The sequence below is a fragment of the Hetaerina americana genome, unplaced genomic scaffold (assembly GCF_022747635.1).
Source record: "Hetaerina americana unplaced genomic scaffold, ioHetAmer1.1.p SCAF_6, whole genome shotgun sequence".
NCBI classification, from domain to species: Eukaryota; Metazoa; Arthropoda; class Insecta; order Odonata; family Calopterygidae; genus Hetaerina; species Hetaerina americana.
The window spans coordinates 16401566-16420849 of record NW_027287205.1 but is presented as its reverse complement, the minus strand read 5'-3'; the positions used below and the strand labels follow the sequence as shown (position 1 = coordinate 16420849).

The 19284-nt window shown below is 37.8% G+C and overlaps 1 protein-coding gene across 2 annotated transcripts in view; it reads left to right on the top strand.

The window, feature by feature from the left end:
* The window catches only part of Polr1A (RNA polymerase I subunit RpI1), an 81006-nt gene that overhangs the window by 35764 nt on the left and 25958 nt on the right, over positions 1–19284 (top strand). For both annotated transcript variants that reach the window (XM_071593799.1, XM_071593798.1), the window contains 8 exons: positions 228–420; positions 3318–3497; positions 5661–5819; positions 6637–6806; positions 8052–8337; positions 12817–12945; positions 14730–14894; positions 17077–17240. In XM_071593799.1, the coding sequence (XP_071449900.1) occupies positions 228–420; positions 3318–3497; positions 5661–5819; positions 6637–6806; positions 8052–8337; positions 12817–12945; positions 14730–14894; positions 17077–17240 (1446 nt within the window). The remainder of the gene's footprint in view (positions 1–227; positions 421–3317; positions 3498–5660; positions 5820–6636; positions 6807–8051; positions 8338–12816; positions 12946–14729; positions 14895–17076; positions 17241–19284) is intronic.

Here is a 19284-nt window from a genome sequence, read left to right as displayed (position 1 = left end):
CCTGTTCTTTGCTATGATTCAATCTCGTAGTTTGATTTCCTTATGTCCTCCAAGTCCTTACCTCCTTAGGATTAGTGTCTCCAGTAAGAATCTACATTTGTATTGGACTTGCTTCAAGACTGTGGGCTTTCTGGGGTGCACAACCATTAAGTCAGCCATCACTGGCCCTGGGCAATGCCACTGAATATCTCTCTCTTACTCTCACTTTAATGTGTTCCTACCTTCAGGTCAGATTACCAGCACTTGGTGTTCCAGGCTCTCAATCAAAAAGGTGGCTTCATCCGACTCTTGCCTCCTGCCATCTGGAAACCCCAACCCCTATGGTCTGGCAAACAGGTCATCTCCACTGTGATTGTCAACATCATCCCAGCTGGCAAGAGACGAATAAACTTGCATTCTAGGGCCAAGATAAGTGCAAAGGTTGGTAGAACCATTTATTTACTCATTCTTTTATGATCACTCAACTACTATATCAGAGGACAAATGATGTATAACACATGCAATTAGTAATAATGTGAATAGAGAAATATTTAATTTCCCAATTGCAAAACAAGTGTGTCTGTGTAAGGAATTGGTTCCTTCTCCTTTGAAACAAATCAAGTTCATTACAATATGCATTATAGAATGGTCACAATATGTTTTATGTTGAGTTTTCACAATAGCTTGTTTTTAATTTGTTTAAATTAATTTTTGGTTTTTTTGGTTTTCCTCTAACATGAGGAATGAAGGAATTCATTATACTCACAAGGTTAGCGTTATACTTGCAAGGTTAGCATTTTGCTGATATTGATTTCATGATACAATTACTATAAAATATTTAGTTCTTCTTTTCTCTATGCTTTGAAAACCATACAGTTCCATTAAATCATCATAACTTATCTTATTTTTAAACGTTGGATAATAATTACCTCTCTCATACTAACATAACAAAAAAGGCGAATGATTTTTACACTCTGAAATTCAATGCGACAATTTCAGAGTGTAAAAATCATTCGCCTTGACTGGGATTCGAACCCAGAGTCGAGTGCTTTAGCCACTTAAGCTATCGAGGCGTCCTCTTAAACTCTGAAATTTTGGGGTTTTTAAAGTAACTAGATGGTGTGACGAAATGCCATGCATACAATGTCACAGGCATTCGTATTCGTCCGCGACGTGCCACAGTCCACGAGGTTAAAGCCAACTTTTAAACACTTATGGTGTTTATACCTTGACAAATTCCAAAGAAACTGCGGGAGATGCCGCAACAGTAACTTTTAACGGAGTCATCCGCTATTGTGCATTTCAATGCAACAATTTCAGAGTGTAAAAATCATTCGCCTTGACTGGGATTTGAACCCAGATCCCTCAATATCCGGTCGAGTGCTCGGGGCGTCGCGCACAAATACGAATGCCTGTGACATTGTATGCACAGCATTTCGTCACACCATCTAGTTCCTTTAAAGCCCCAAAATTTCAGAGTTTAAGAGGATGCCTCAATAGCTTAAGTGGCTAAAGCACTCGACCGGATATTGAGGGATCTGGGTTCGAATCCCAGTCAAGGCGAATGATTTTTACACTCTGAAATTGTTGCATTGAAATGCACATTAGCGGATGACTCCGTTAAAAGTTACTGTTGCGTCATCTCCCGCAGTTTCTTTGGACTCTGAAATTGTTGCATTGAAGTGTTTGATGTTAATGAAAAGTGTTTGAAATATTATCTTCAATGTCATCTCTAAGGATCAGGTGGTATAAGGGACTTTTCGTCTCAATCTCGCCCCATGAAGTCCCTGATAAATAAAAAAAACTAAACATGAATAATGGGACAACAATGAAGTAAATGAAGTTAGATTTCAATATGTGTGTGTAAGTGGCTTCCTTTGTTCTAAGAAATTTGGAAAACATTATACAAAAACACCAAAGAAGGATGAAAAATACACAACTTCTGCTTTCTACCATTACAGAACATACCAGGACAAGATCAATGTGTAATGTTGACTATGATGAAGTAAAATTGATAGTAAGAGTATCTATGTAGTTGACAACAATTACGTGGCCTCCATGGCTCTACCTCTTCTCTCTCACTCTAACTCTCTTTGTTGCTTGCCATGTTCAAAGCACACTGGGACATGCCCTTCACTCTCTGTTTTTCAGCAAGAAATCCAAAAACAAGATCTGAATATTCAACCAGCAGATCCACTGCTGGATCTCATCTCTTTCCATGTTTTCATATCCGCATGAAGACACCTAACAGGAGAGTTGTGTGGCATTTGCATCCACATCTATCTGTTTGATCAAACTAACAACAAGTTCATGAAAACGTTCCATCATTTCATATCCAGTTAGGATTTTATTCCAACATTTCTTCCAAGTTTCTCTATTCCCTTTCCCATGCCTTTGAAACATGAAATACATCATAATTATGCAACATTCTCTCTCTAAAATATTTTCATCCCTTGCAGCTAGTATCTTGAGCAGTTCCCACCACTAGTGTTTTTTGTGCTTCTTTACAGTGTCAGATCAATAGCATGTCGAGACTAATGAATGCATTTTGATTGTTATACCTGACATTGGTGAAGCGCTACCTAGAGTAAGGACAGTTAACACATTGAAAGCAGCTTGACAAAGAAAAGAAGAATATTTAATTATTTTAAAGATTTAATGAAAATTAAGGCTTCATACCCAAGACCACTGGGGGTTTGAGGGTGATACAGGATCTATCTCCATGGGTGTAGTACAGATGAGAACCCAAAATTTTCCCTTGAAGATGCAGCCAAGGCAGTTACATCAATTCCATGTAATAATGTACGATAAAGTTATGTCTTATTAATGCTTTCTGGCTAATTCCTTTTAAAATTCACCATAGGAAGTATTATAGTATATACTTGAACCAAGAATACTATGTATGGAACAGGCTTCCTATGAGGCATGCCCTGGCTCCTGCCATTATGCAGCAGTCAGCCTGAGCATGGCTAGCTAGAGACATTTTTGATGCATTTAGAGCTATAATAGTGGTATATTTGGAAAGTTGATTATTAACATTGAATGAAGCAAACCAGAATATGATAGCAGCTGGGCATAGAAAAGGAGAATATTCAATATTTTTAAACATTAAATGAAAATTAATGCCTCTAGCACTAGATTGTAGTTCATGCCAATCTTAACTTAGGCCAACACTTTCATGTACCGTACAATAATTTTTGTGAACTGATACTATTTTTTTAATTGAAAAAATGAGAATCTCATTTGATAGGTTTGATTTCTTACTATTTTTCTCACTCTCCTCAGCTTCTCTTCTGATTGGTAGTGTGTGTGGGTGGCTGTGCTTCCTTTGTTTGCAGGACTGGGGGTGTGGCCAACCGAGGGGCTGGTGGGCAAGTGGGGGCAGGTACCAGGTTGGGGTCCTGGACTCCATGTCAGAGGCTAACGTTGTGGTGCGTAAGGGGGAGCTGCTGTGTGGGGTGCTTGACAAGATGCACTATGGTGCCACACCCTACGGCCTCGTGCACTGCATGAATGAGGTGAGTGACAGTTGATGGAGCAGAGAGAGATTATGCAATGGTGCACAATAATCTAGTATGACTAAATTTTTCGATGGCCATAGTGCATGTGATCACTGGTGTTTCTGGAGAGAGCCTTCACTGCCATCTTCTCGTCCAGGGTGTGGTAAAGAGCATGTGCACTGCAGAAAGACAGGGTATGTCAGTCAGTACATAGAGAACAAAACACTGATCACATAGTTGTGAAAGACATGGCTAGATAAGTTGATCCTTCTTGCCGCTATGTAATTATCCCAGCCATTATATTTAACTCACGGATTAATGCATATAGCCAAAGTATGTATCAATCAGTCTATGCAAATCCTTAAATAAAAATAGAGAAAAATGCAGTGGTGAAATTCATTACTTTGTGCATTAGGTGATGCAGCAAGTGATTATGTAATCTGTTGACTGTATTTATATTTGAGACTTTATCAGTGAATGTTTATAAAAACATAACAGATTCACAGCCATTCCTGGTGGCTTCTTCAAAGTTAATGATGGTCAGCAATTGGGAGGGAAATACAAATGGGTGACAAAGTCATGTTGTGTGTGCAATATAATCCTGAGAAAAAGAGATTGTCACAATTCACCTAAAGTAATCAACTGGAATACCAGTGAAACTTTAATGTTTCACTGGTTTTCACCCTTCAATTTTTGCCTTGAGGAAATGGGCTGCCGAGTTTAAACATGGCTGTGAAAGTCCAAAGATGATTCATGTGAAGGATGTCCGAAAAATGCAACCCACTGGAAATCATTGAAAAAGTGCCCAATATGATTTTGAAATATTGGCATACGAAGGTGCCTGAATTAGCTAATACTGTGAGGTTGTCAAAGGAACACATTGGTCACATTTTGCATGAGGAATTACATGTGACAAAACTTTGTGTTAAATGGGTGCCATGTGTGCTTACTGTGGATCAAAAATGCACTCAGATGGCACTTCTGAGTGCATCTGAGTGCACTTCCCAAAAAATGAGAGTGATTTTCATTCAGCATTGATATGTGACGTTGGATTAAACATGAATTGGCCATTACACACCAGAATCAAAAAAACAAGGCAGTGGATTGGAGTCAGTTCTTCAGCTTCGAAGAAAGTGCAATTGGCAGGAAAGGTTTTATTTGTGACGTTGGTGTTAGGTGGTTACAATATTAACTTAACAACATTAGTTTCTCAAAATAAATATGTAAGTGTCTTAGTGTGCCAAACGTTTAATTTCAGAGAACATTGTGATAGGCTGTGTGGAAGGTTATGGAGAGCATACCATTATGAAACCATAAACACAGTAATCAACCTGAAGGTTGGTTTGGTAGGTGATTGTCGAGTTCACCCAGTACTAAGCCTGACAGCGTGTGAAATTTGCACATCAGGGTAGGGGGCCAGTTCCTCTCCCTGTGCCGGTTATGGCTTCCTGATTGGTGATGTTAGTTTTTTGAGATGAGAAAGGAATTTCTAGTTGACTATCTTTGGAAGGTAAAATTATAACTGGTAAGTTCTAATAAATCTTTTAACAAAACTGGATGCAAATATTCATGAAAGCAAACACTGCTTGCCCATGACAAATCTTTCTCTGTAGGAAAAATGCACCTGCCCGCAAAAGTGTCTTGGCTTTGGGGAGATTGAGGGATTTGCACTATGAAGCGGACTAATAACATTCACTCAATTCCCATGATTTTGTTCCCTTGGACTTCCATCTCATCTGAGAAGTTGCAAGTCTCCTCGCTGGTCAATTTTTTTTCATGTCATTTGCAACTACAACTGTATAACATGACTAATCCCACTGTTGCATAATGCAAACTGACTTCGCACATACCTCTCACTGCCACCACCAACCAGCCATGCATAAATGCAATAGACATGTAATTTCTCTTTTGTTAAGTTGTTGCTAAGGAACTGCAAAAAATAAAAAAATTAACTCGTCAAAAAGATAAGGTTAGGCAAAGATATTGAAAGATTTTTTTCTTTAATTTTACATTGTGCTGTCATTTAACTTGTCTAAATGGATATTAAAATATGTCACATTGATTAATAAATGCTATAAATATTTAGTTTGCATTAGAGCTAAGTGGAAGTCATGAATTGTGGTCTAAAAATAAAAATTGCCAGTTATTATGTAGTTGAAGAATTTTCTCATTGGTCCCCAGTTGTATGGAGGCAGTGTTTCCCTGGACATCCTTAGCTGCTTCTCCAAATTGTTTGGGGCATTCCTACAAATGGAAGGGTTCACCCTTGGAGTGAAGGACATAATTGTGACCCAGGCTGCTGACAACAAGAGGAGGAAGGTCATCTCAAAGATACATCAGGTAGAGTCGCTTTTTATGGTTTTTATTTTTACTGTTGTTTTGTCACCAGGTAAGTGTTGGATGATCCCTGAAAACTATCACATGTTATATTGAGACACTGAAACATTTGCGTGGAACAGAGAGATCTTTTGCCTTATACATGTACCTTTTCCTCCCCTTTAACCCTCTTCCCTTCAAATGATGACCCTCTCTCTCTTTCTCTTCCCTTGCTGCTGCTAATGTTGTTTACCATTTGGTCTAGTCCTACCCACTGCTTTCTGCCTAATGCATCCACTGTCCCTCCCCTAATGTTCTTGCCTCGACTGACTGCTGTATGATACAAAAAATGAGATATATATGGAAATATAAAAATAATGCACTCTCCAAATCATCCAATTTGGTAAAAAAATACCACTGAAAACTATTTTGTTCTAATCTTCTGTGGGGTGCTGCCAAATTATTTTTCTTAAAAACCCCTTGCTGTGGTTTACCCAAGTATGATCTCTCACTCGGCGAAAGGGATCTCTGAGGGGCACCTGGCAAGTGGCTACGTAAGCTAAAACCTTGAAAAACTACAAATAATAATATGGATCTTAATTTCCAACCTAAAATTAGGTGTTGCCATGCATATTAGATGGAACACATTATGGTATTTTACATAAATTTATTTGGGGAAAAATTGTCTTGCTTTGCGAGAAAGATTGCTGAATGAACTATGCTTGTCATATGAGGTTCCACTGAATGTCCAACTAATAAGCATCCTCAATACCTTGATTTTGGACATAAGCACTACTGACTCATCAACGATGTCCTCATCTCTCTCTCTCTCTCTCTGAAGGCTGGCAGGAGGATTGCCCAGACAGCGGTGGACATGGATGAGGATGTAGATGAGGAGACGCTGAAACAACATTTGGAGGAGGCATATCGAAACGATCCCATGAAATGGCAAACTCTTATGGACCGATCATACAAGGAATCACTGGACAACTTCACCAATGAGATAAACAGGTGGGAGTGAACTTTGCCCACCTTAATGTATTGCATGCAGATGGATGATGAAAGTCCTCACCATTTCCATCCAGTGAATCTGAACGAACGACTAGATTTCTCGTCATTCAGACACATCTATTAGAACATTTAATGTGACTTACTATCCATTATCCAATAGACTTATCTCTTTCAATTTACTTAAACATGGGAGGCAGTGCTTTGCGAGACATGTAATTAGATTTACGTTCTCATGATTGTCATTAGGTTGTGGGCATGCGATGGGAGCAAAGAGATTCCGGGGAAAAGGTGAAAAGTAGAAAAGCTAATTCAAAGAAAAAATTCAGAAGTCTAAACGACAAAATTCAAAACTCATTGGCTAAAACAGCAAACAAAGGACCTGTTTGCTGTTGGCTATTAAGGGCTTGTAAAGAGATGGGACAAGTGTCTGAATGTACTGGGTGAATTTGTAGAAAAGTGAAATACATTTCAGGAAGTTACATTTACTTTGATTATTCTTTCCTCTGCCTCTATCCAGTATTGTAAGTAATTATTTTATTCCAACATCAGAAAAGAAATGCATTAATGGAGTACAATATCACAGGGAAATTATAAAAATAAATAATATGGTTGTGAGCCGCAGTTTTAAATCATGATATTAAATTATAATAATGTAGGCAAATTTTGATTTATCCATGCGAAATAGCCTGAAAAGTTCTATGCTTTTAGTTGGGGACTGCTCTTACATCTGAATTATGTAATACATAAAATTAATGGGATAGAAATAACAAGATTTTAAGGTATTTGATTTTCATATGGTGTAGCATGAGAATTCTCTCATAATGCATAAACAATTATGAGTGCCCAAGCAAGGGGGTAAGTTTAATTTTAAGTATTCAAAAATTTAGGAATTTTTAACTCCAGGGCGTAAGAAATAAGCCAATTAAATGGAACTGTTATTAGATAAAAGATATAGCTCCAATTTAGATAAATACAGCAACCCTTGCACGTGCCTTTTGTGTATTCTCTTTAAATTAGTTTCACTGGAAGATGAGTTTGTAACATTTAACATTTTTCTATGATTTACAAAAATTGAATTTTTTCATATAATTTACAAAATTTCTCATTTGTATTCGCTGCAGAGTATGATAATCCTCAGTTTACTTTTCACCACGATACATACTATATTCTCTGAAGTCTTCTGCAAGAAGTGAGGGAGTGATAACTGTGCATAGTTTCTAATGGTCCCCCTGTCTTTTTTTCAAGGGTCTGCATCCCTGAGGGACTTTTAAGTAAGTTCCCATTAAATAACCTCCAGTTGATGATCAAGTCTGGTGCCAAGGGGTCAACTGTGAATGCAATGCAGATCTCATGCCTCCTCGGCCAAATTGAGCTCGAGGGGAAGCGGCCACCGCTGATGGCGACATGCCGGACCCTGCCATGCTTTGCACCCTTTGACCCCTCTCCAAGAGCAGGCGGCTTTGTTGATTGTCGCTTCATGACTGGTGTGAGGCCACAGGAGTTCTTCTTCCACTGCATGGCTGGGAGGGAGGTGGGTGACAACTCTCTCAGTGCAGACACACTGCCATGTTTTCCAGCAGCCAGTACACTTGTCTGCTTACCAAGACCTCAAATTTGTCACTTCTATTCTCGAGACAATGGAGAATTATTTTTGTGTTCATTCATAATGCATGCTCTCATGGACTTAATAGAAAAGTCATGGAATGACATATGTTGTAGAAATTCTGGCAAATTTTTTAAATTCGTCCATAAACTTGATAGAAAGGTTGAAATAATAAGAAGCATCCCATTAAATCTAAACTGCCTAGTGATGCCATGTGATATCAAAGTACATCAATATACATTCAACAAATTCAGGCGAGATGTAGTGGAAGTTTGTCATTATGAGAAAAAACGAAGTTGTACTTTTCCACAGGTTTATTGGTAATGTACAACACGTTTAGGTTCACAGAACCATCCTCAGGCACAAGGTAAGGTTGAAATAGTGAATATATGGTATTTAAACATGTTTTGAGGAAGGGGGAGGAAAGGAATAGGGAGCAAGGTAGGCAGGCACATAGAAGGGAAAGATTGAAAACCCAAAGACAACAGAGAAATCAAAGAAATGGAGTGGTAAAAAGAGGGAGGGGAAAGGTATTGAGATGATGGTGGCTGGTAGCTGGTACCCTGGCAGTAGGCAAGAGGGAAGCATACAGACGGGTTAGGAGGCAAGGGAACATGGGAGGGACAGAGGCTGGTTGAGGGATGAGATATATGTGATTCTGAGAAGGACATCATTTTGGAAAGGTTGTTTGGCCCAAAACTGGGAGTGGAGGGTAGGGGGTGGGTGGATGGAGAAATGTGTAAGTGTAAAAACATGTATAAATATGATGTATTCACTATTTGAACCTTGTCTTGTACCTGAGGATGGTTCTGTAAACCAAAATGCGTTGTACGTTACCAATAACCTCATGGAAAATTGCAAATTTGTTTTTTCTCATGACACCATTACACACCCTTAATTTCATCTTGCAACAACTTCTTTGCCCATTGCATCTAAAAATCAATTAATATCAGTTGTTAAAGAATTAATTTACCTGCCAGTAGTGACGTTAGAAAGTTATAGAAAAAGAAAAGTTATATTTTTGAGGTGTCTGCAGGGGTAGAATAGAATAGTATGGTGGCAAAGTCTTCCATAATGTGTGGGGAATGTGTGAATGACCTGGATGAAGGGATCAGATGTGCTGACAAATATTAGCAGTGACTTTGTAGAGAAATGTTGAAGAATGGTTAAAAAGCTGAGTCCACCCAATGCCCAAATGATTCTGAAATGACTTTCTGGATTTGACTCTGATCACCATTAATGCAATTATTTTGTCTGTGATGGAGTTAAATGTATTGAGCAATATTCCATACTGAAAATTTGCTTTTGCTCCTTAAACTCATAAGCCAAGGCATACGTAATTCTACAATGAATTAACAAATCAATTTCAAAGGAACCAGGACCGGGAGCTCCATGTATCTGAAGGAAGTAAACTGCTGCTGCTATTGTGAGAGAAGATCATCAAATAACATAAAAAGCACTGTTATAAATAAGGGGATTGGGATGGTGTCTAACGTACTGGCTTTCCACGCTGACGGCCTGGGTTTGAATTCTGGATGTGGTAGATTTTTTCAGTTGTATCCCAATCCCTACCTAAGGTGCTTTGTGGAGAGCATTTTAAGTGAGTCCACCGTCTGTGGAATGGGGTGTTAAACTACAGACCCCTTGGCACCTTTATGCGAGAGTAGTCTAATTCTGACATCAGGTTTCTCTCCAACCTTGCTCATTTTCCATACATCCCTAATGGTGCAAATGACTTAAGCTGTCGGTCACCTCCCTGAAAACAACTACTATTACTACTGTTAGAAATAATGAAATTTTGATTGCATGTCACCCACCCATACATTGGGAATGAAAAAAATTGTACACCAGACTTGTATGTGTGTGATGGGCTCAAAGACTGCTCTCATATGACTTAAAATAAGGACTTTTGAGTGCAGGTTAGTTTGCACCAGGAGCAAGCAATGAAATAGCTGTTGGTCAAGATTTCTGGCATCATCATCAAAATCATAGTTGTGACTTCTGCTGGTAAAATTTAAGTAACAATATTTTTCAATATTTAAGAAATGGTCTATCTACTGAAGTAATCGAGATAGAAACTTAATTTTTAATTGTTATTCCTAAGACTTCTCTACATATTTACCATCCAGTGAGACCATGAATTTCTCCCAACATATCCAGACCTTTCAAAGACCATCATTGTAGAACTTAGCAGATTGCATCGAAAACCATTGTTCCATCTCTTGAATGACATCATTTGTGTTGTCAAATCTCTGACCCCATAATGGTTTTTTGAGTTCTGGAAATAAGAAAATGTCGCTTGGGGCAAGATTGGGAGAATAGAGCGGATGTAGTAAAATTTCAAAGCCACATAGCTTTGATTTCTCAACCGTACCTCAAGATGAGTGAACAGGTGCATTGATGGCAAGAAGACGGATGCCTTTGGTGATCATACTGTGCCGTTTCTTTTTCAGAGCATCATGCAATTTGTTCAACAGGCACCAGTGATGGTCTGACCCTTCTCCAGATAGTCTATTAAGATGATTCCACGACAGTCACAAAAAACAGCATGACCTTCCCTGCAGACTTCTGCATTTTAAGCCTTATTTGGGGGAGGTGAGTTGCTGTGCTTCCATTCTTTACATATGTCTTTGGTCTCTGGATCATATTGATAGACCCAAGATTCACCCATTGTCAATAGGCGATCAAAAAAACCTCTTCGTCTTGCTCCAAAACATTCAACATCTCCCTTGACTGGTCAGGTCGTGTTTGCTTCTGGAAAGGAGTCAGTGGTTGTGGAACCCATTGTGCTGACATCTTTGACAAGTGCAGTTCTTTGTAACTAATTTTTTTTGCACTACCATAGTTAACATCAGTCACAAACCTTTGTTTATTTAGAAAAATTGAAAAAAAATTGAATTTATGCGGTGATTAAACATTTTCATGTAAAAGGCTTAACAAACACCAAAAGAGATCAAAGCTGAGTTGGATGAAGTTCATGGCACATCTACACTTGTGTATACGACTGTTAACCATTGGTTAATGAATTTAAATGTGGCAGTACATCCATAAATGATGAACATCATTTTGGACATCCAGTGGAAATAATTGGCAAAGTCCACAATATGGTTTTAAGTGATTGGCAAATCAAAGTTTGCAAAACATTTGAGGCCTTAGGCATATCGCAAGGTACTTTGATTTTGCATGAAAAATTGGGTGTGAAAAAATGTCTGCATAGTAGGTGCTCATGGTGGGTGAATGGAGAATAAATGCAATCATGTGGTGAATTTGGAGGCTGGTTTGGTGCTTTTTCACCACAATGCTGATGAGTTTCTGTGTTGATGAAAAACTGTGGTTGAAAGATGGATACACTACTACTACTCTCAAAACAAAGGAACAATCTAAAACAGTGTGTTACTAAAGGTGATCTGTCTCCTAAGAAGGTGAAGACTGTTAAATGGACTGACATGGTGATGACTACAGTTTTTTGGGATGGACGCTGAATTGTCTTCATCAATTTTAAAATGGACGTATGATAAAAGGAGAGAATCCTGCATTATTATTGCACCAGTTGAGCGAAGAAATTAGGAAAAAAATCCTCATTTGGCAAATAAAAAAATTTTCTTCCATCAAGGCAATCCTCGGATGCACACCTATGCAGTTTCAATGGCAAAAATTATGGAATTAAAGTTTTGAGTTTTTACAACATCCATCATATTCACCTAGACTTGTAAATGATTGAATCGGAGCTAGTAAATCATCGATTGACGTTAGAAAAAACAACTTCATGTTTATTCATCGGCCAACTTTCCAAGCAACATTAACTAATTAGATGCAGATCAAATAGGTCTCTTAATTGATGAAAACTCATTCTGAAGAACCATATTATTTATATTTCCAAGAAAATTTTTCAAGGGTTTTTATTTATAACTTTGAAGCCCTGCTAGAAAAAGAAATGCAAAAATATTTTGTCTCCATTCATTCCTACCCGATTTGTACAGGATGTGGCAACATAACTTCCTTTTTCCAAATGCAAAACACTTTCAAGAAAGGAAGTTATGAAGCCAAACCCTGTATTTACATAACCTGGGTGAGAGCTACAAAAAGTTGATTGGCATCTGAAAAAAACTGTGAAATTTAATAGCAAACATTTTTCTGTGACTAATTTTCTTAACTCCTCCAGTAGCATTTCACAAGGTTTTCAAAATTAAACCTCTGGATTTATTGGTGAAATCTATCATAACCATTCAGAGGATATCCAATCTCTTGTAATTTTGCCATCACAAACCTAGCACTCCTAACCAATTCGGAAGAATATGGCCACAACATCAGATCACCATCTATTTTTTTCAATATGCATCTTTATTTTATTCTTGCAGAATTTATAATGGCTTGTTAATGTGTCAATTTTTTTGGATTTGATTTCAGGGTTTAATTGACACAGCTGTGAAAACAAGTCGCAGTGGCTACTTGCAACGTTGCCTAGTGAAGCACTTAGAAGGGCTGTCAGTCAAATATGATTTAACGGTCAGGGACAGTGATGGCAGTGTGGTTCAAGTAAGTTGTCCAGCTTAATCCATTAATTAATTTCAAATGGCACTATTGTTATCTATAAATAACTGCAGTAAAATCTCAAATTTGTAGAGTACATACATTTATGTATTTTTTTGTGGTTCACATTGGTTTAAGGTTTTAAACCTTCATGAAATTAATTAGTATAGTGAATATATCAAATTTTCTATATTTTACATATAAGTTAAATTTAGCTTTGCTTTTGCAAATGTGTGAATTTGGGATCTGATCAAGCATCCGGCCCAACCAGGCAAACTATTCCAATCTCTGAAAATCAAGCATGTTTAAATCGTAAGGAGGTGGTTAAATTAAGTAGATCCAACCTAGCTACATATACTGCAGTTATTTCAAGATTTTCACCTCAGCATATCCAGGGTTCTTAGCAAGTATAGATGAGTTGTGGTCAGTAATGATAAGAATATGTTTGTAATTATTATTTAAACTTATATTTGGACTGATTACTTGCCAATTCCAATAATTTTGGGTTATTTTGTTAGAAATATATAAAATTGTTTTCATTTCTGCCAAAATAACTAGTAATTTTTTTCTTTAATTATTGAATATCTGTCCAATTGTGTTAAATGATATTTCAATAAATAAGAACAGTTAAGTAAATTTTTTATTTTGCTCTTTTGTAAAAGTTAACCCAATATAGATCCACTCTTGTTATTATCTGGGACATGTGGATTGGCAGATGAGTGTATCTACCCTAAAGTTCAAACACCCTTAGAATGCAAATTCATCAATATTTTTCCACATTTCATGTGACTTGGAAGTTTTTCACTTATGATTAGAAGGTCTGTCCACTCTCTTGGCTTTCTCAAAGAAAAGATTAACATACATTTAAACTGCAGTTTCTGCACCATACCATTTACCTAAATATGATTAACATTTTTTGGAACAGGGATCAGTTAATCTCTGGAATGTGATCTTTTTTTCTATCATTTCAAACCATCCATATTTTTCTTATCAAATGTACAGGGTGCGGCACTTAAATCTGGACAAATTTCAATTCTAATTTCCCGCCATATGGTATTTCCTCTGGAATTCGTGGTTGGCATTCTTGAAAGGGCATCTAGTAAACAGCCATAACCTCAAAATGGCCAAGATGTTACGCACAAGTGTGGAGTACAATGGAAGAGCCGCTATTATCGAAAGTGGTAGCGCTGGGCGTTATATTTTGAAATAGTTCGATTCTTCTGGTACCCCATATCAACTGTTTACAATATTGTGGCTAAGTATAATACTTCGGGGAAGTCTCGGAAAGGTTTTGCTATCCCGGCGAGGAAATCTCATTTGAGGAAATGCGTGCTTGTCGGGATTTAAGCGCCGCACTCTGTACATGCCTACATGTACAAATAAATTAGGGATTGGGTTTATTCCATTTTTGATTCTTTGACTCCACAATAATAGGGCAGAAATTGAGGTTGGATACTCTGGGGTGCATCCCAATTCTCTCCTTGGGTAAATGCTGTTGTGATTCTCCCATAAATATTCCTCAAATCTCTGTTGAAGTGGTCCTAAAAGGTGCATACTAACAATCCATCAAACGCACCAAATTGAGCCAAGTAGAAACAGAGCTGCAGTTTGAAATGCTGAGGTGCAGTCCAGTTCTCACTTCAAGCACTCTTGAAGTTCCTACTTATTTCTTTCTCGTTTATGAGTGGACCTGCTGTGAATCCTAGTGAATATTTTGGCTTAGAAAGTCACCTTGGATTGTTATCACCATCAGTGTCTTTCAACCTGTCTTTGCTTCTATCCTATATCAGTTCTACTACGGTGAGGATGGTATGGACGTCGCCAAGTCAAAGTTCATGAACGAGAAGCACTTTCCTTTTTTGGTGGACAATAGGAAAATAACCCTGAGTAAAGAGGTGTGCTCTCGACTGCAGGATCCAGAAAAGATAGAGGAAGTGAATGCAGAACAGGAAAAGGTGAGATTCTCTCTTATGTGTATATGATGGGTGGCCACCCTGCATGGGGAAACTGATTAATATTAATGGGGTACTAGTTACAATCTCAACCCTGTGAGGTGCGGCTATTATCCTTAAAAAAAATTTCTCATGTGTCTCACCATGAACCCATCAATGAATCAATGGAGTTGATTGAAATGGACACATTTTCATTGTATTGTCCATGCTTCCCCTAATGATTTTCATTTTTACAGTGGACCTGAGTATGTTAGTTATCAAAGTGTTCCAGTTATTTAACTAAATGAAATAATATAAATAATAGCTTTTTATTCAGGAGCTCTTCCTCAAATTATTGCTGTATGGTTTGGGGGCTCAGTACTGTAACTTTGAACCTTACATGCTAAGGAACCTGAATTTTATTTGCTCTTAAAATTTTAATTACATCACCACATCATCACTTTGAACCTTACATGCTAAGGAACCTGAATTTTATTTGCTCTTAAAATTTTAATTACATCACCACATCATGCCTCTCCTCACATTATTCCATGGAAGTGAAACTTGGGGATTCCATGATACCAGGTCAACTAAATCTTGAGACAATGAGAAGTGTCTGTGGTGGCAAGTGAACTATGAAACACTGTAGGTTGGATGTAATGGTAATAGCCAAGTACAAGGATTGTTTTAAGTTAAAAACAGTTTTGTCATTAATAAATAATTATATGTCCTAATAGTTATCCTACTTCTACCACGTGCAAAATTTCTCAATGTTTCTACATTCTGCTGTGGAGATCCTGATTTTTTGCAAACAAGACCAAACTTTGTGATTTCCTCTCATCGTAGAAGTTAGTTGCTGGTCCATCGAGCCAAGCCACAGCTGTATCTTTTGCCTGTTTGCCAGTTTTCATCCATTTCCCAAACACTCCCCTTAAGTTTTATGGACAGGCGGAGGTGTGAAGGTACCAGTGTAAGATGTAGGGAGGATAATGGATGGTTCCCTATGGAAATTTCACAATTGCATTGTTTGTTCTACATATTGGTGTGCATTGTCATCAAGCAAGCACACTTCACTGAGTATGCCACACCATGGGTATTATGTAACACATCATAGCTTTTTCATTGTTCTACGACATATGTTTGCTTTAAAAATTTCTCAACTAGGCAGGAAGCCAACATAAATATTGCCTTTTCTGCCCCATGAAATGTTGATCATGATTAAAAGGTTTCTGGTTGAATTTTCATGAATTTGTTGAGATTTGCAGGTGATGCTATTTAGGAGGCTGCAACTCACCCCTTGGCATACGGTGTGAGACGTGGGGCTTTGCCTTACCTTGTAATGATGTGATGAATCCAATCACCATGTCCCTATAATGGCACTCCAAGGACTAACTCTTGAGAATTAGTTTCTGCTTGTGCATCTGAGCAATCATTGAGCCCATTTTCCACAAATATTTCCATATTGTAGTTGAATGGTTAGAATCTGATAGAGAAAAGATTATGAAACATTTGGGAAAGCGTCATGAGGCTCATCAGTAATGCACCTCCTGTTTTGATGAAGATGCACATCAAATGTGCTTTTATTGTCATTACTCATGATGCATCGGTTTACTAATCATGTATCAATTTTCAAATTTCTCCTTAAAGCATTAAACAGTGCAACAGTTTTCCTAAATTCCCTTCCTTTGTTAAATGTTCCCCATGCACTTCCATGAGCTGATGATAAATTTTTCAGAGAGATTTTTTAGTTCAAAAGTTTAATCACTGAATTCACCTCACAGTTGGCAGGACGTGGTTTCATATAAGGTGCTCCAAAAAATCAGACGTCTCAGTGAAATGCCTGGTACACTCTTTCTTAAGATGTTAACCTAAGTTCCCCATCACATTTTAGCCCAATGAAACCAAAATCAACAGTAATCACTGTCTACTGCGAAATCATTCGAACCCTTTTGACAAAACAGGGTTTTAGGAGGTAGATAAAGTGATTTTGTTGACCCTGCTGGTGTACCTAAAGCTGAACATTTAATACTAGGCCTTCACCCAGAGTTTTTTTGGATTAAGCTGATTAACAATTGCATAATAGTGATTAAAATAATTTAAGTGCTCAGGGACATCTCTTCCAGACTGCTGAGAGAGTGCTTCCCTTCTCACTGTGTCATCTCCCCACCCAAAGACCCTGATGGACATGCATTTACCCTCCCAACAGGTGAAGGAATGGCGCAAGATCCATGGAGAGGGGTGCCACAAAGGGTTGCGTGAGAGCTCTTTGGTAAGGTTGGATCGTGAGCACCAGTTTCGTTTGGCACCGAAGGAGAGGCATGCGTGGTATTTGAAGGTGCTTGCTTCAATCGACCCCCTTGAGAGGAAAAGGTGGGTTGCAGTACAATTGCCTTCGCTACATTTTCCATGAAGTGTCATTCCTGTGATTTATTTTTAGTGTGTCTTTTGTGATTTCTTCTGAGAGTTCAAAGATCCAAGTTTTGATGATTTAAGTTTAAAGATTTGAAGATAAGCAATATTCTGGGATTTAATGTACTAGCCTGACTGTAATGCACCTTGAAAGTATTTAAGTATTTAAAACTTGGGAAAAGGAAAATCCCATTTAATTTTTTTTTTTAAATTATGATATGGAAACATTAAATGTTTGAAGTTTTTTCAACAGCCTAAAAACAAATTTTCATGTCAGTATTTTAATTAGGTATAGCTTTAATGCTTTAGCAAAGCTTTGTATAGCTTTTAATGGTTTAGCAAAACTTCCTTGAATGCAGGAGTAATATACTGCGGTGGTGCTGCATTACATGAATCTGTGTTGCAGGAATCATTAATCATTTGGAAATGATTGGGTTACACTCCATAATTGGAAAAAGTACAAGTGGTTTCATAAATGATAAAATAACTTAATATTTGAGTCAAAACAGTATAATCATCAAAACTTTTAAAAAGGTAACAATTTACTATTGCTGATTAGGGAAAACATACATAATGTTGAGTATTTTTCTTGGTGAATTGGTTCGCGGCTTATAGAATGAAGTCATACATTCGTATACCCATGGCACATAAGGTGTGTGCTGGTTTTAGAGCACATTTTGGAGTAAAAAAAGTCTTTTGGGCCAGGAAATATCTTGATTAACTTCCAAGTATAATCACTGGGAAGGCATTGAGCCAGAGAAGTATGGCTTCAAACATAAAGGCTTTTTCTTGGAAACGTACTACTCCATCAACCAATGCATGTTTTGAAACCACTGGGTGGAATTTTAAATGACTGCATGGAATCTGAAATTATCTCGAAACTTCTAAAAAGTGCGCAAAAGATAGCTCTAGCAATGCAACATGTGTGGAGTTGCTACTGTTTAATCTGATCTTTCTTCTTCTTATATGTATGCCCAATTAATTTACAATGTAGTGCTTAGAAATTGATGCTTGGAAAGATGTAAAAGGATGTTCGTCTTTGTTTTCAAAGGTACATCTGGAGAAAAACGTTTCATTATGTCTGGGCTCTTATGGTATTAGCATTCAGCTGCCCTGTTGGTCCCAATGCCATTCTGCGAATCATGAGAAGTAAGAGTCAGAGCCTATCAATTGCATGAAAGGAAAAGTAATAATGGCAAAATTATAGCGGTTCATACATCAAACATGGTATAAGGAAAATTTTCAAGAAACAGGGAGATTCCAGGATGGTAACTTTTAATGGAGTTGTCCGCTAAATGTGCAGTACAATGCAACAATTTCAGAGTGTAAAAATCATTTTATTTGGCCTTGACTGAAATTCGAACCCAGATTCCTTGATATCCGGAGTGGAGTGTAAGAGGATGCCTCGGTAGCTCAACTGGCTGAAACAATGGGCCGGACATCAAGGGATCCAAGTTTGAATCCAATGGTCTAAATGAATGACTTTTACTCTCTGAAATTGTTACATTGTAAAGCACATTTAGCCAATGAATATGTTTAAAGTTACTGGCATGGCATCTCCCGCAATTTCTTGGAATCTGTCAAAGGTGAAACACCCCTAGTGTTTAAAGTTGGCTTTAAACCTCTTGGACTCTGGCGCATCACGCATGATTATAAATGCCTGTGACATTTTATGTACAGTATTTCATCACAACATCTTGTTCCTTTAAAGCCCACCAAATTTCGGAGTGTTAGAGGATGCCTTGGTAGCTCAACTGGCTAAAGCACTTGGCCTGACATTGAGGGATCCGGGTTCGAATCCCGGTCAAGGTGAATTATTTTTACTCTCTGAAATTGTTGCATTGTAATGGCAAAGGGTATAGGTTAATGGCATCATCATCATAGGTAATCTACAAGCAGATGTAGGTTCATGATAATCCCTAATAACTGTTTTCAACTTCTGCTGTGGGTTGCCACTTGTTTCCTAGCATTAATTCCTTTTTCAGTTCTTCATACATTCTGGAGA